The 14,872-nt window shown below is 42.6% G+C and overlaps 1 protein-coding gene across 4 annotated transcripts in view; it reads right to left on the bottom strand.

Annotated features, from left to right (window-relative positions):
* Nucleotides 1-2,592: 2,592 nt before the first annotated feature.
* Nucleotides 2,593-14,872, bottom strand: part of RAB3B (RAB3B, member RAS oncogene family) — a 55,593-nt gene continuing 43,313 nt past the window's right edge. For all 4 annotated transcript variants that reach the window (XM_065842451.2, XM_065842452.2, XM_071810241.1 and 1 more), the window contains exons 3-5: nt 14,178-14,296; nt 6,507-6,631; nt 2,593-4,429 (exon numbers count right to left, since the gene is read on the bottom strand). In XM_065842451.2, the coding sequence (XP_065698523.1) occupies nt 4,242-4,429; nt 6,507-6,631; nt 14,178-14,296 (432 nt within the window). In that variant the 3' untranslated portion in view covers nt 2,593-4,241. The remainder of the gene's footprint in view (nt 4,430-6,506; nt 6,632-14,177; nt 14,297-14,872) is intronic.

Raw genomic sequence — 14,872 nt, 5'->3', positions numbered from 1 at the left:
CGCGCCAGTCAGCGTCCTCCGTGGTGCCAGCTGGGGAAAAGGGACCAATCGCGAGCCCGCACTTGGTGGAGGGGCGTTATGATTGGTGGACAGGATGTTGGTGGAGGGGGTGAGGAAAACTATAGATGGGGAGAGAGAGGGAGGGAAAGGCAGCCCCTTTCAGAAATCAGACCGAGAGGACAGGGAAATCGGAGGGGCAAGAGAAAGACCGAAGAACAGAGACAGATCCCTGGAACTTCTCTCTATCCCGTCACGGGTCGCCATTCGTGCCCGCCTGCCGTGTAAGCTGTCCTCCCTGTTCTTGCGTTGGAATAGTCCAACCCTCAATTGTTGACCAGCCGTGCTCTTCTCATTTCCCTCAACTATTGGCCCACGTGGCTGTCGCTCATTCCTGACACGACCAATCATCTCGCGCAAGCGGCGTGAGGTGCGTGGCGCGCAGCCCGCTCAGCGCAGGCTGAGGTGGTGGCCGCAGCACCGCGGCTGGGGCTGCCGGATACAGCCTCAAACGGGCCGCTAAGTGCACGGCCAAGGGCCCGCCTAGCCCAGCTCCCCAGCCGGGCATCGCCGGCAGCAGCTCCGAGAGCGGCGGTGAAATCGAGACCGAAGCTTGGCACGAAGAAGCGGGATCGTGGTCACCGGCCTCCCTCAGCCGCCATTAGAAAAGCCAGGCGCGAACCACATTGAGTCCATTTAAGGAAATGGGACTATTAGGATCCAAAACGCCTGACCGCACTGTTGATTTGATAGTGAAACTAGCTTTCAGCTCGTTTTTTTTAAACCCTTAAGTGAGCTAGACTTCAGTTTGCTATTCTATTTCAAGCAACAGTACCGTGCCCCTGCTGAGAGATCCATTATGTGCTTACTCCTGATGGCTGCTGTTTTTTTTTTCTTCCCCTAATGGTTTCCTTAATATCTTAAAGTTTGTATCAGTGACTATTTAACAGAAGACCGTTCATTCTTGCTCTGTCCTAGTCTTTGTAGCTGAGTAGGTCTCAGCATTTTCCAGTTTGTGAATATACTTTCTCTGCCCATGAAACCAGTGCTCATGTAGCAATTTCAGGTCTTGAGAACACAAATTCTGCTTTTCCTTGTCTTAAATCTCTTTGAAGCTGCCGTCTCCAAATGACCTACATTGCTAAGGTCTTTTTTCTTGTAATGCTTTGAGAGCTGTTGGGAAGCTAGACATTGTTTTTATCATGTCCCGTCTGCATTGCTCCACATTGGTTCAGTTTCCTGCCATGCCTGTAACACCGGTGCTGTCACTTACTTGTGTGTCATTCTGTGCTGACTGCAGAGGAGATGATGAAAGCAAAGCTAGGGAGTCAACTGAGGGGAGCTGTCAGAAATACAGGGATGTAAACTCAATATTTTATTGCTTTATTTCTCCACAAGATGGAAGTCAAGACCTATCTCTAACCCAGAGCCTCCTGTGCGGCTTTTACTGCAGAACTGTGTCCTCTCTTGGTACTGCACCTTAAAAGCCTCAGAGAGAAGCATATGAAGAGCAGCCACCTCTTCCCTTTCACGTTCTGGCACCCCTTTTTTTATCTTGTAACCACACTGTTTTATCAACACTCCTATCCTATGCCACTGCCATGCAAATGGAAGGCTTTATACAAGACCCCATCAAGCATTTTGGGTTTGTCTTCAGTGCAAGCAAATGTTATTTCCCTTGCCTTGACAAATTATTGTCTCATGTTTAGCTATTACCTCTTACAAGTTAATACAAATAACAGTTATTGATTCACTGGTGATACTGAAATAAGGTACGTGCCACTTCAGGAAAAAGGTTTGCTCTGTATTCACAGCTTTAAATGCAAATGAACAGATGATGCATCTGTCCATTAAAAACACATTTTACATGTCTGCTCCCCATGATGATTTGATTTTTGATTTAAGATAGACTGCAGGATTTCTGCATCAAATACCGGGTTTCTCCATGTGTGCATTAAAGGGCAGGTCACAATTCGTAACTGCCTTTTCCAGTTCTTTGGACTGTTCTGACATGTAGCTACTTGCAGGCTTGTGCTGTGAAAAGCAACTTTGCCCATCCTCGCTTGAAGGGCCTGGAACATACCTCTACTTTAAAAAAAATACATTAACTTAAAAAAAAAAATCAACCAACCAAAATTACATCTGACCTGAATGAAACACAACAAAACACAATGATAGATTGAGTAGAGAAGGTTGCTTTTTCTAGGAAAAAAAAAGGTAAAAAGATTTGAGATTCTACTTCTGCTGAATCCATTTCCTTTTACCATTGAGTTGCTGAGATGAATAATCATTATTTGTACTGGGGTGCTCCATTATACCTGCACAGCTCAAAACCATCACTCCCTGCTGTGGAACTTCTTATTTCTTTTTGCTACTTACACAAGTTAACCTAAAACCTGCTTCTGCTGCAATTAAAAGACTGCAGGTATATTGGCCAATTAATCCTTCTGTTTTAAATCTGCACAGTGATTCCTGATTGCTGGGCTCAAGGATCATCACCTGGTCAAAAACGATCAATGTAGTTTGACATATTTCAAAAGCATTTAAAAGAGACAGTTGCGTAACACTAGTGATGCAGCTCACACAAGCGCTGTGGCCACACCCAGTGACTACATTTCTCTTTATTTTGCAGTTTCAGTGATTTCAATACAATAACCACGTTCCTAGCACCACACAAATGGCACTTTCAGTACGAGACCACACACACCCAAAATACATCACAGGCAAGATTTCTGAAAGCAACATACAAACAGAGGAAGGGATCGAGCCTTTCGCACAATGCGCTCAAACTACCTCGATGTAGTTGCATTTTTCTCCAGAATATTGTGAGTTTTTCTTAGAACAATTACACTTTCAGGCATAACAGAATGAAATATAAAAGCATTTGCTAGCGTCACGATCGAGCAAGTTACAGTACAGGGCAGATGCTCAACCCCAGGTTCTGACATCAGAAAGTCTCCTCAGTCAGAGGAGTTCATAGGCCTGAGCTAAAGCCATAAAACTTCCCAGAATTTTCAGAATTTACATTTACAGACACAATTTGCCGTCACTGTTTGGAGCTGGGATGCGCACCTGAGTGCGTGATCATCCAGGCAGACAGCGTGTGGAATTTCACGGATTCACAAAACTGATTCCTCCATGTATTTCAGAGAAATGCAAGCTCTGCAAATGCCTCATGCACACAAAGTTCTACACACAGATGTAGAAGTTTCATAATTTTAGAGAGGTTGGAAGTATTTTAGATGCTAAGTATTAAAAATTCCTCCCTTCAAAGAATGATGTCTTTGCCATTTTCCAGTTGCAGTTATGTTTTATTAATCAGTCTTCCCTTCTTAATTATACTTTGTGGTTAAATCTGAACCCAGAAAAAAACATCCCCACACACGCACCTATCTGGCACAAAATAAATTAAATTCGAAATCAACAACAAAATGCAGAAAGAAAACATAGTAATATTGGCACTAATATTTGCCAACACTCACATTTTGGCTCCTGGTATTTTTATCTTGATATGACAACGCTGTTCCAAGTCTTACATGTCAGATTTTCCCTCCAGCCAAACATGCAGCAGGTAATTCCTCCTCTCCTGTGTCCTGCAACAAATCCGCCACGGAGCGGGAGACCAGAGCAGGTCCAGAACTGGAGAGGTTTGACACAAAATCTACGTCGTCCTTCTCTGGGCTCTCTGGAGGACCTCAAACTGTCAGACAGAAACACGCTACTTTCTGCTCCATCGTACCAAAAAACAACGTTCTGTGTCTAGGAGACAGCAACAATGACTCCAAATATCTGGGGAGAGATTTCTTCTAAAATGTCAAAAAAAAAAAAAAGGCATATTCTTGCTTTATGAGAGATTTTTGTCCCAATTTTCTTTTAGACCTGGTTCCTTCTGATTGGTTTTTATGTTTCCTGCTGTTCTTGACAATAAAACCTCTTTCTGCAGTAGATGAATTTATAATTAAAAAAAGCAACATTCTCTGCGGAAATAACATTTGCAACACTATACAATTATTTTTCTTCAATACAACTCACATTAACACTAGGTGCACTTATAATATTTAGTCTGATTTTTTTTAATAATTGGATGAGGAAATACGTAATAGTAACACTCCAGCACAGTAAACAAACGTACCAGTTTCCTACAACAGAGACTTCTGCCTTTGAACTACATAATGCACCACCATGAAAGAAAACATAAAATTGGGTCGGGACAGGAGAAGGACATTTCTCAGTGAGAAAGGTCACTAGCACGAGCAGTTCTGCTGCGAGGGGGGTGGGTTGTCTGTGAGTCGCATGCTCCTTCCCGAAGCGCCCCTGGAAGGGTCTGATTCTATACTCTCCGACATCTTTTCACAGATTATATCCACGAGACGCTCAAACACCTGCCTTACATTGATGTTCTCTTTGGCACTTGCTTCAAAATAGTCAAAACCTGTGTGAAAAAGCAAAGGGGAAAAAAAAATCAATAGAGACTGATGATAACAGAGATGGTTTTTAAAATGATAATCAGTATTTTTAGAATTCTCCTTAAGAAAACAAGCCATTAGCAATTCTTAAACTCAGCTGATTCCCACAATCTCAGAATACTGAACAGAAATACTTCCAAAATTTATCAAGCATCACTAAGAGTCAAAGGCAAAAGTGAATCCCCATCATAGCCCTGGTCAACACACCTGCAGATGATACAGATCTGATTCAACTGGGGAAAGGGGAGTTGAGTTCTGCCAGTGTCACTAACTGGTGACATTTGGAGGGGACCCTGTGTGGCCCCTGCTGCAGCCTGGTAATTTAGAGGACAGGGAGAGAACCCAGGTCCTGGCCGCATTCCTTCCACTGCCCAACTTTCGTGCTTGTGAGCGAAATCCTCAAAAATTTTAGTCCCATTTTTCCCATTCTTTGCCTGATGAGATGGAAAGCTCTTCAGGGTGATAAATACTTGTACAGCACATGTCACGACAGAGCACCCATCCTGACAAGGGCTGTTCAGTGCTGCTGAATTACAAATAATGTTGAGTGTCTTCTACAGAGTCATTTCAGTGTCCAGTCACCAACTCCTAGGTGCAGTAATGAGTATGAATTCTCAAACACTGACCCTTTCTGATTAAAAAATAAACAGAATAGAACCAAACAAAGCAGCAAGGCTGCACAGTGATGCCACGGTGGGGATGTGCACAGATATCCCTGCTGCCTCCCACTGACACCTGCGCTACTCAAGAGCCAGCTGGACCCTGCCTCAGCCAGCAGAAACATGCTGAACCGTGAAGCATTTCTTTATATTTCTAACCCCAGCGGCCTTCAAAGTCAAACATCATTTATAGAGGCTGTTGCTTCTTTTCTAGCAGGTTATTATATCGCCAACAATGAGAGCTCAAGCACCACAGAGAGTTTATTTTGTAATAAGCTACATTCTGTTGTGCTTCATTTTGGGGATATTCTGCGTTGCATCAGTTTCCTTTGATTCTGCCATGAAGATAAAGATAAGTTGTCTTAACTGATTAGTCCACCAGTGCTGGTAGACTGAGTCACGCTGGTGTGTGAGATAACAAGTATCTACCCTGTTCTAACACTTTTTAAAAATTATGGGACAATGGGTAAAGTGATGGTGGAGATGTTTGCCTTGTTACTAAATAAGTCAGAGGAGGGTTCCGCCAGCCCCACTTGCTGTCTTTGATGATGATTAGAAACGTAATAAGAGGCCCAAGAAATCAGAGAACTGAATTTGGATATTTGTCAGCCCAACATTAGTTTCGCTTCTGCTGTGGCTAAATCTGTTTTCGTTTAGTTCACATTCAGGCCAATAACAACTTCTTAATCTGATTAGGAAATTCTTTCAGTGATGTTAATGTCACCACACAAACTTAGATAAACACACTGAAGGATAACCTTTATGTGAATCATCATGATGAAAGCCAGTGGTTTAAGCAGTCAATAGTCAATTAAAGAGATTCCTCCTACCCGACACACAAAGTAATTTCAGATAACGCCGTCCACGTTAGCACAGTTAATATAAGGAAAAACTGATCAAACCAGGTATATTTTTCAGGCCTTAAAAAAAAACCATTCAGCATTTTCGGAGGCTACAGAAGAGAAGGACTGGGACAGCACATTCCAAAGGCACCGATGGGTTTTGCTTTGCTCCGCACTGGGGTTTGTTTCTCTAGGGTACGCTGGACAAACACAAAGACAGGTAGGGACCGGAACTGGAGATTCTTCAGGAGAACAGGTTCCTCCTGATGGAGTCTGTTGCTACAGTAACTCTGAATGAGTGTGTTTTGAAGTGTCCCATACATAATGGATACAGATTCTATACGCCCAGTTTGTATTTACACAGATGAATTTTGGGGGGAGAAAAAACATTGGCAGTCCAAATAGTAGTGGGAGTTTCAGTAAAACTCTCTATTTGCTGTTACTAATTACTGCTGGAAAGACTTTTTAATTGTACAAGTTAAAAGGAACACAGTGTAAAGAAGCAGAGGAAAAAGAGTAGCAAGAAAAGCTTTGACATGTACCTAGCTGATCTGCCAGATGTTTCCCCTTCTCCACAGGAACAATTCGTTCATCCTCCATGTCACATTTGTTTCCGACCAGGATCACTTGTGCGTTGTCCCAGGAGTAAGTCTTGATTTGTGTGGCCCTACAGCAGGTCAAAAAAAGATCATTACTTTCCATCAGCTGTATCAAAATACAATAGTATATTAAGTATGAAAACAAGTACAATTCATGACAACATCAACATCTCAAGACTGCATGTTGGTTAAAAGAAAAATGACCAAGGTTACATATAAAGCAAGAATGCAGACTATGTCATTTATAGCACCATTCTATTTTACTACTCCTTAACTTTTTGTGACAATGAAGATTCTTGTTAAAACTTTGCAAGTGCTTTAAAGATCACAAGATCCAGACAAAAAGCTGAATTGAGTATTTTTTGAAGTCTAGGGACAAAAAAATTACTCTCCTAAAGTTTATTCTCCTTCAGCTGTAATGTGTCAGAGGAATGACAATAAATTACATCTCTTAAGAATATTGTCCCTATAGAGAAAGTTATATAATAGATAGACACTTCATGCTAGATTTACAACTTCTTGTAAAACACATGACAACAATAATTCAGAGTAGAGAAGAAAGATGCTAATTTGCTGCAGTTATAGTAACGCCATAAGAAATTGTGTTTTGAGTGTCAAACAGATGGAATAATCAAGTCATCTTTGCTTGAACAGAAAAACTGGTTCATGAAAACTGCATAGAAACATGGAAACATTTGCTAAAGAGAAACAGAAATTTACCAAATTGGGAAAGTGTGGGATCAAGGGAAGGCTCTGTGAGCTAATATTTGAACCCAGTAGGATTAAGTGATACCCAAGGCAGAAAACAGCAGATGCAATGACAGACGGGCAAGTATCAGATAAATATAACTTCAATGACAGAGGGATTGAGTCCATGGGAGCTTCAGCAGGAGTGCTGGGGTGAAGGTAAAGCCTCTAAAGCTCCCTGTGGCTCAGGTACTGAAACTGGAGTGGAGCTGGCTGTGGGTCCCAGGAGCCTGACCTTACATTTGGACTCTTCATAGTTTTCCTATGACAAAACAGAAGATTTTTTTTTCTGTTTATCCTGAGGGGCCATTACTTTCCCACCATCCTCAGTGAGGTGTCCCAGAGCCAGCAGCAGAACAGTGTTAGCTCGGTAGCATTCATTTTTATTCACTTAATCTTCGCCAAGCTAGCCCTATCTTTTAAGACTCCCTCTTTCCCAAAGGTAATTAGGCTGCTCTGCCAGAAGTGATGCCCTCCTTCCCTCCGCCAGTCCCTACTCACCTTCCCACTCTTTGTCCCTACTTGACACCTCTCCATCCAGGACACTGCAGTTGTGGGCAAACCTGCCCTTTCCCAGGAGAGCCCTCAGATTTTCAGTTCTGTTTAGTTTGCTTGAACTCCTTTAACAACAAAGCACTTGGTTCTTTCTCTTTTGATTTAGCAGCAGCCTCCAGCTCTGATCTACTAATGATAATTTTAATTAGTTTGAGTTGCTTACTTGCCTTTTCCATGGAAAACAGCCAGTCACGTTACTCCACACATAGCTATGAAAAAGGGGGGCACTTCCCTGTGCAACTTGCGTCTAAGCAGCAGCTTTTTTGGATTGCACTGGAGAACATAAACCTTGCCCAGTGCACAAGCCCAGACCCACGCTGCAACACGCAAAATTAACCATGGACTTTGCGCAGTGAAACCCTTCACTCTTCTTAGCGTCCTCCCGGGAAAGCACTGCAATCCCGATTTTGGCTCCTTGGCTTCCACCGTTCTGAGATCCTCCATGTAGACGAGCCCTGTGAGAGCTAATATGAGTCTGTGATGAGTTTATGTGGGACTCTGGGGTTTCTCAGGGCTCACCACAGAAAGACATGACCTCAAAAAAATCAACCAGAAGCCCGGGAATATGAAATCTCCTTATCACCAGGCTTCTCTTCTGACTCCCGTTCCTCTCTCTGGATTAATTTCAGCCCTTGGGGGTCATATGGGGACACACTGCTGAATCATAGCTATTTTAAAAGTATTACTTAGAAGATTAAAAAGAAGAAAAAAGCATGAAGGATCTCCCACAGAAACTCATCCTTCTCCTTGTTTTGTACTAGTCAGTGAAAACCCTCTCTCACAGAACACTGCTATTTATACTTACTAGGAATTAAAAAAAAATCCTCACACAAAAAGAAGCAGCAAATTTCCAGAAGCTTTTGGAAAGGTAAGTATTTAAATCAACAAAAAGGCTTGTACAATGGAGATTTCTCTACAACTGTCAGGGCAAACCAATATGCATGCCGGAAAAAACATTCCTGTGACACAATAACAATGCTGTGCTTTATTTATGCTGAATTCCCCGAATTAACGACAAAGCATGTTTTATATGCTTCACACTTAGAAGAAAAATGGTCTTAGGTTCATAGTTACATGGATATGTCAACAGCCTAATTTGGAGATAAGCTGATGGTTTGTGCACTCAGCTGTCACTTAAATGTAAGTTAAATTTAACCTTTTTTTTCTTCCCTTCCATGAAATTGTCTAGATTGTCCAAGGCCGAGTTTCCATAATATTTTCTATTTACTTCACAGTATGAAATGCTGAGTATATTCTAGTTTCAGTACAGTTTCAAATGAGGTATAAACCACTGACTTATCTACAAAAAACCCCTATCAAGCCAGTGTCAAATAATAATTGTCGAAAGCACCTGCTAAAAAAAAAATCTAGAAACTGAGCTGAAAGCCATGAAAGCTCATTTAACCCTTTCACTCACCCTGCAGGAAAGACATCTTATTATTTAAAGAAATGAATTAGTTATTTTCAAATATCGGGTAAAATCCATCTTTTTTTTTTTGCCCAGTTATGCTTTTCTTTCTAAAATAACCTGACTCTTGCCACACTGCAGTAAGGAAAAATCACTCAGACCTAACCTTTTAAGGCTTCTAATACAATCTTTTGTACCTTTCCCAGAGAGGAGCAAGAGAACAGGTCATGTCCCAGCTATTCCCAAATGCATTTAAATTGTGCATCTTACTGTTTCTCAGCTGCTTTAAGATAACTGTCATTAATTGGGGAGATTCACGTGAATGAAGGACTGTTCCTCACGTCATATACTACCTTGAGAGCTTATCTAAATACCTGATATACAGCCATGACCCTTCTCACGCAGGAGAAATTTAGCCTTTTCTCAGTATAGATGAAGTATTTCTGAAGTGACACAAAGCAAACCAGAGTCCACCCAAAAGAAGGGTGTGGTAACAAGATCACCCAAGGAAGGAATCCTATGGCAGACCGGCAGAGATATTCTCATTTCCTCGGTAAGGCCAGGTCAGGAGGCTGTTCCAACAGTCCCGTGCCAATGAGCCAGAGACAAGTGGTAAATTACACCGTACACACACGGGAGGCAGTTTTAGAGGGGTTGTTGGAGCTTAATGAAAAAGCTTGGAGAATAAAAAGGCTAGTGAGCATAACCTGCTATGGCAGTTTCCCGGCTAGAGGGAGGATATAAGCTCTAAGATACTGGAGAGGTCTAGAAGGGAAAAGATGTCTCTCTGATGGAGAGATGACCTTGCACAAGGCAAATTTTGGTGCAACTATAAACATGAATTTTGAGATCTCTCCACATCCCTAGGAGCTCAACAGAAGGTAAGAGTTTCTCATGGGCAAGAGCTTACTTGGAGCGCTAGGTCTCTGGTTCAGCTGTTTGTTCATGCTTTTGGCTTGTTTTCTGTAGGGAACTCTGCAGGAAGAGACGGTACAAGAAAAGCGATGAGAAGGGCTGAGGCTCACGTTGACAGCCTGCTTACACAGCATCTTGAAAAACCTGAATCACTAAACAGCAGAATGAGTACAATTTTAGGACCAAGAAATTATGTTCGGGGGAGCATTCTTAAGGGCCAATGAGAATGGACTGGGATTGACAGCAGCCAAATGTCAGGGGAAGGGGCATCACTTCATGTTTTATTTACTGATTATTTTATTGAGTTATCCATCTAAGCTTGATTTTATTTGCTTTATCAACCCAGTCCCATGATCACATGGCAGGTGGCTTACTCATCTTTTTATGCCAGAGAAACACTCAAATTCCATCCACACATGCTATTTTAGAAATAACTTGGAAGGTTAACAGGTTCCTTACTGGATTTAATTCACATTAGCCAAGTAACGCTGATTTATTCTCTATGTCTAAAAGGTCAGCCGATCTGCTGCATCACGTGCATTTGTGGCAAAATATTCAACTTAACAGTGTTCTTTATTTACTGTAGCTAGACACCGAAAAACACATCACTAGCCAGCTAGGATAGCAGGACACTTAAAAGAGAGAAAGGATGCGTAGGATTAATGACTGTAATTTCTAGGAACTTGCAGGATGTAAGAAGACCTGGGATGAGCTTTGCTGTTGGCTTTTGCATATATTCTAGGTAGCTGACCCACTTCATTTCAGCAAGCGTTAAAGTGTGGTCTTAGAACTTGTGTGGTTTGTTGTAGCCTCACCTAAACCTCTGCAAGCAGATAGTCAACTCACGTATTAGGCCACACACCCTCCTTGCACAGTAAAAAGCAGCTTGGAACGGATATTTCCTGGGAATTTAGAAGCAACGCTACTGAGGGTAACAGCTTTATTAGCGGGGAAGCGGTGGTTCAGGCACTTGTCTCCCCATGAGCCTGTTTCACGTCCCAAACCTCCCGGCTCTCTCTCTTATGGACGTCCTCTCTTGGGCACAGCAGGAAGGTTGTGCTGTCTACAGGCGATGGGCGAGACGAGGCAGGGCTGAGCATCAGGGCCATGCTACTGACTTTACAGCCCATGCAGCTCCCCAGTTGCTGCCACTCCATCCTCTCAGCAGCACCAACAGGAGCACTGTAGGACTGTTAGGGCTCTGGGTTTAGCATCAGGCATCCTGCTGCTGTCTCGCACCTGACCTGAAGAAAGGACTAGGCTCATGGAGATAAAGACTCTGAGCTAAAGGAGCTCAAGTAGACACCTTAATTTTCCAAGGAAAGTACAGTCCCTGACTGAAGATGAGATCCAGTGTAATATTTTTTAGAAGCATATCAATCAGTAGGGGGGGGGGGGGAATAAAAAAATCCTACCTACTTGCTATGCTAGCAAATGGCAGAGGCTGATATGGCAGCACCAGACAAGCTTTGGTTTCTATTTCTTGTTGCTTCATAAGTTTAGAAAGCGATTTTGCAGACTGTGAAAAGAAGTCTCTTCGTTACATCTCCACTAGAGGACTCTGCTGGCACGGCAATGGTGGCTTTGCTCCAGTCCTCATCTCCTCTTCTGTGGACAAGCTTCAGAAGGGAAGGAAATGGGTCACCACAGGCCGGTTTTATCTGGCCCAGTACATCATTTGGGGTCAAAATCTTAAAACTGGTTGGGAAGATTCCTGGTGTACAGAGCGGAAATAAACTGCTGGTTCACCTCTGTCCGTTGGCTGACAAGGTGCTCTTAGCAAAGATCTCCATGCAGCCCCTGGGGCACAGGAAGATCAACACACAAGGTGAAGCTTTCTTAATTTTTACTCTTGCGCCATTGCCTTCGATGGAGCAGAGGTTAGACCACTTCCAACACAAAGCTTCAGGTTAAACTTCATCTGTGCAAATTTTAGCAGCAGCTCAGAGATTGAGATTGGTTATTTTTTTGGCTAAGTGAAGACTGATAAGTACAACTTACTAAAGCAGAACCAACAGACAAAAAGGTAGATGAACTGTGTGGTCATATATACCGTGTTTCATCAGGCAACCAAGCTGAAAATCTTACTAGTTTAGTGAAATATACTGCCCTAGTTCACAGGCTAGCACGCCTACGGAACAAATCCCTGTGCAGACATTTGCAGAAAAGGCTTCATCTGAGCCTGGCGGTGGCTGTGCCATGTGGAAGAGCCTGGTTTTGGCAAAACCTTTGGGTTTGTTTCTAGAAAGGAAAAAATGTATTCCTCTATCATCAGCTGCTGAAGGACAGCCCAGGGAAGGTGCTGCAGTTCACCTTTTGCAGCACAGTGTCACGATACAGGAGATGGGGTGAAAGCAGAGACAAGATCTTTAGATGTGATGATCATGACCAACTGCTCCAGTGGACAACGAGAAAAAATAATGGGTGGCCTTGGAAGAAGGCCAAATGACTAGAAACAACAAACCACCTTGCTGCAGCTTTTGAGTTACAGCCTAGATGAGGGGATATAGAATAGGTGTTGAACAAAAAGCCAGACTGAGCTGGGTGCCAAGAGCTGGTGCCACAGCCAGCACACGCCACATATTACCGGTAGGTCACTGATATCATTGCAAATTGATTTATCAGACTCGGGAGATTACATTAACCATTGCATTGCCTGTCTTTGCACACTGACCATACCTATTTACAGTACCCAGCAACAGGGTAACAAACAGAAATGATTGCAAGACATTTGAGGGGAGCCAGAGGGATACTACACCTGAGGACAAACCCAGCCTTTCCCTTGCCCCTGCTGTGCCCTGCATTTCCCTTGGAGAGGATGCCATGTCAGACTGTGAGCTCCAGCAGAGTCCAGCCTTCCAGATGTTTTCAGCCCAGGTGCTGGGTCCCTGCTGAGGAAACACCTCCCAGCAGCTACCACTGCCTGTGGCCACAGCAACACTCCCAAAATCAGATGGCAGTGTGGGGTGAGAAGGGACATTTCTTCCTGAGGAAGACAAGGGGTGGCATGAGCTACAAGGGGAGCCCCCAGGTGTAGAAAGGGAAGCGGACACCAAACGTCAGTGGGGCGAGCCTGGGTACCAAGGCAGCTTTGATACTGCCATGGAGTTTTTAAAGCAACTGACCTGGTGCTTTCTTTTGTCACCGTAAGCCAAAAATATTTCCTGGCTTTTCATCAACAGAAAGTCCAGAAATAATTTTCTGTATTTGTACTGAATTCAGTGAAGCCAGAGGTGTTCATAACAGCTGACAACCTGTTTAATACCTAATTTTAGGGCAAAGTCCCCACCCTTCCCATTTGACGTTAACTTCTTCTCCTCATCCTACCGCCGCACACTAAGCGCTGCCCGGCAGAGCTGTTCCTGTGCTCAGGTTGGGCCCAGCCCAGGTCTCTGCTTCTTCCCTGCCCTAGACCTTTGCTCTTCCTCCTTTTATTGACATGACAACTAATTTAAACTTAACAAGTTTTAAATGGGTAAATTTCAATCTTTAATTATCTCGAGTTGGGCAGGGTGAATACTGTTCCATGTGTCTACACTTGTGAGTTAAAAAAAACCAAACCAAAACAAAACAACCACTTTTTAAAGCAGTTTGGAAAGATGTAGCCTTATTAGATTTTAAATGAAATTTTACTAAAAAAAACCCAATGTTAAACTGGATTGTTTTATCAGCATAGCCAGAAACCTCATAAACCCAAATAATGCATGAAAGGATTAATTTATTTACAATAAAGTAGAACTTTCAAAAGCAACAACTGTTAGAGTATGCTACTATATTTGAACTGTAACTTTTTCATTAGAGTGAAGCTGTAGAACTTTTTCTAAGGAGAGTTTAAAAAAAAATTATTTATCCCAGAGCATTTAGATGAAGAGGAAAGAATACGGTGATGCAAAGCACTGTGGAAGGTGGGACGTCTAACGTTCTCAACAAACAATTGTGAGAAGAGAATTGGCCAGAAAACAAACTAAGCCAGCAACAACATCTCGTACCAGTCCTGCACTGCATTGAAGGAGTCTTCGCTGGTGATATCATACATGAGGATGAAGCCCATGGCTCCTCGGTAGTAGGCTGTAGTGATGGTCCTGTATCTTTCTTGTCCAGCTGTATCCTGGAACAAAAAGGAATATTTAGGCCTTAACACTTCAATTCTCAGAAACAGGAGTTGTAGCTACATCCTATATCTAAAATAAGGCAATCACTTTTTGTTATTATACATTTTAAAATTCTCATTTGCTCTCAACTGAAATGAACTCTACTTACTTCTTAGCATTAATTAGGTTTTTGCATCAACTATGATTTGTTAAATGCATTTTGACACATGTACTATTAAAAAATACCGAAGATGTCAACCCCTTAATTGCTCTTCTCTGCCTCAGCCTCAATGCAATAATAAAATGTTAGCAGAGTTCACTGAAAGCTGACACTTCAAAGCAGAGGCAATAGAAAACAGCCCAGGACTGTATCAGGCAAAAGACATTACTGCAATTGCTGCAATTTATTGTCACGTTCAGAGAGATGCTGTGGGCGACTCAGTTCTTACCTGAGGTTAGAGACAGCAATTAAAGACTTGATGCGACAAAAATTATTCTACAAATTTAATTCAATGTGGAATATCCCAATCATGCTGTCTGAGGTGCACATATGAATTCAAGACTTACTTATCCTCTTCTGTTGGTTCAGTGTA

Source organism: Patagioenas fasciata, chromosome 6 (genome assembly GCF_037038585.1).
Source record: "Patagioenas fasciata isolate bPatFas1 chromosome 6, bPatFas1.hap1, whole genome shotgun sequence".
Lineage (NCBI taxonomy): Eukaryota > Metazoa > Chordata > Aves > Columbiformes > Columbidae > Patagioenas > Patagioenas fasciata.
This window is presented reverse-complemented; position numbering and strand designations above follow the sequence as displayed.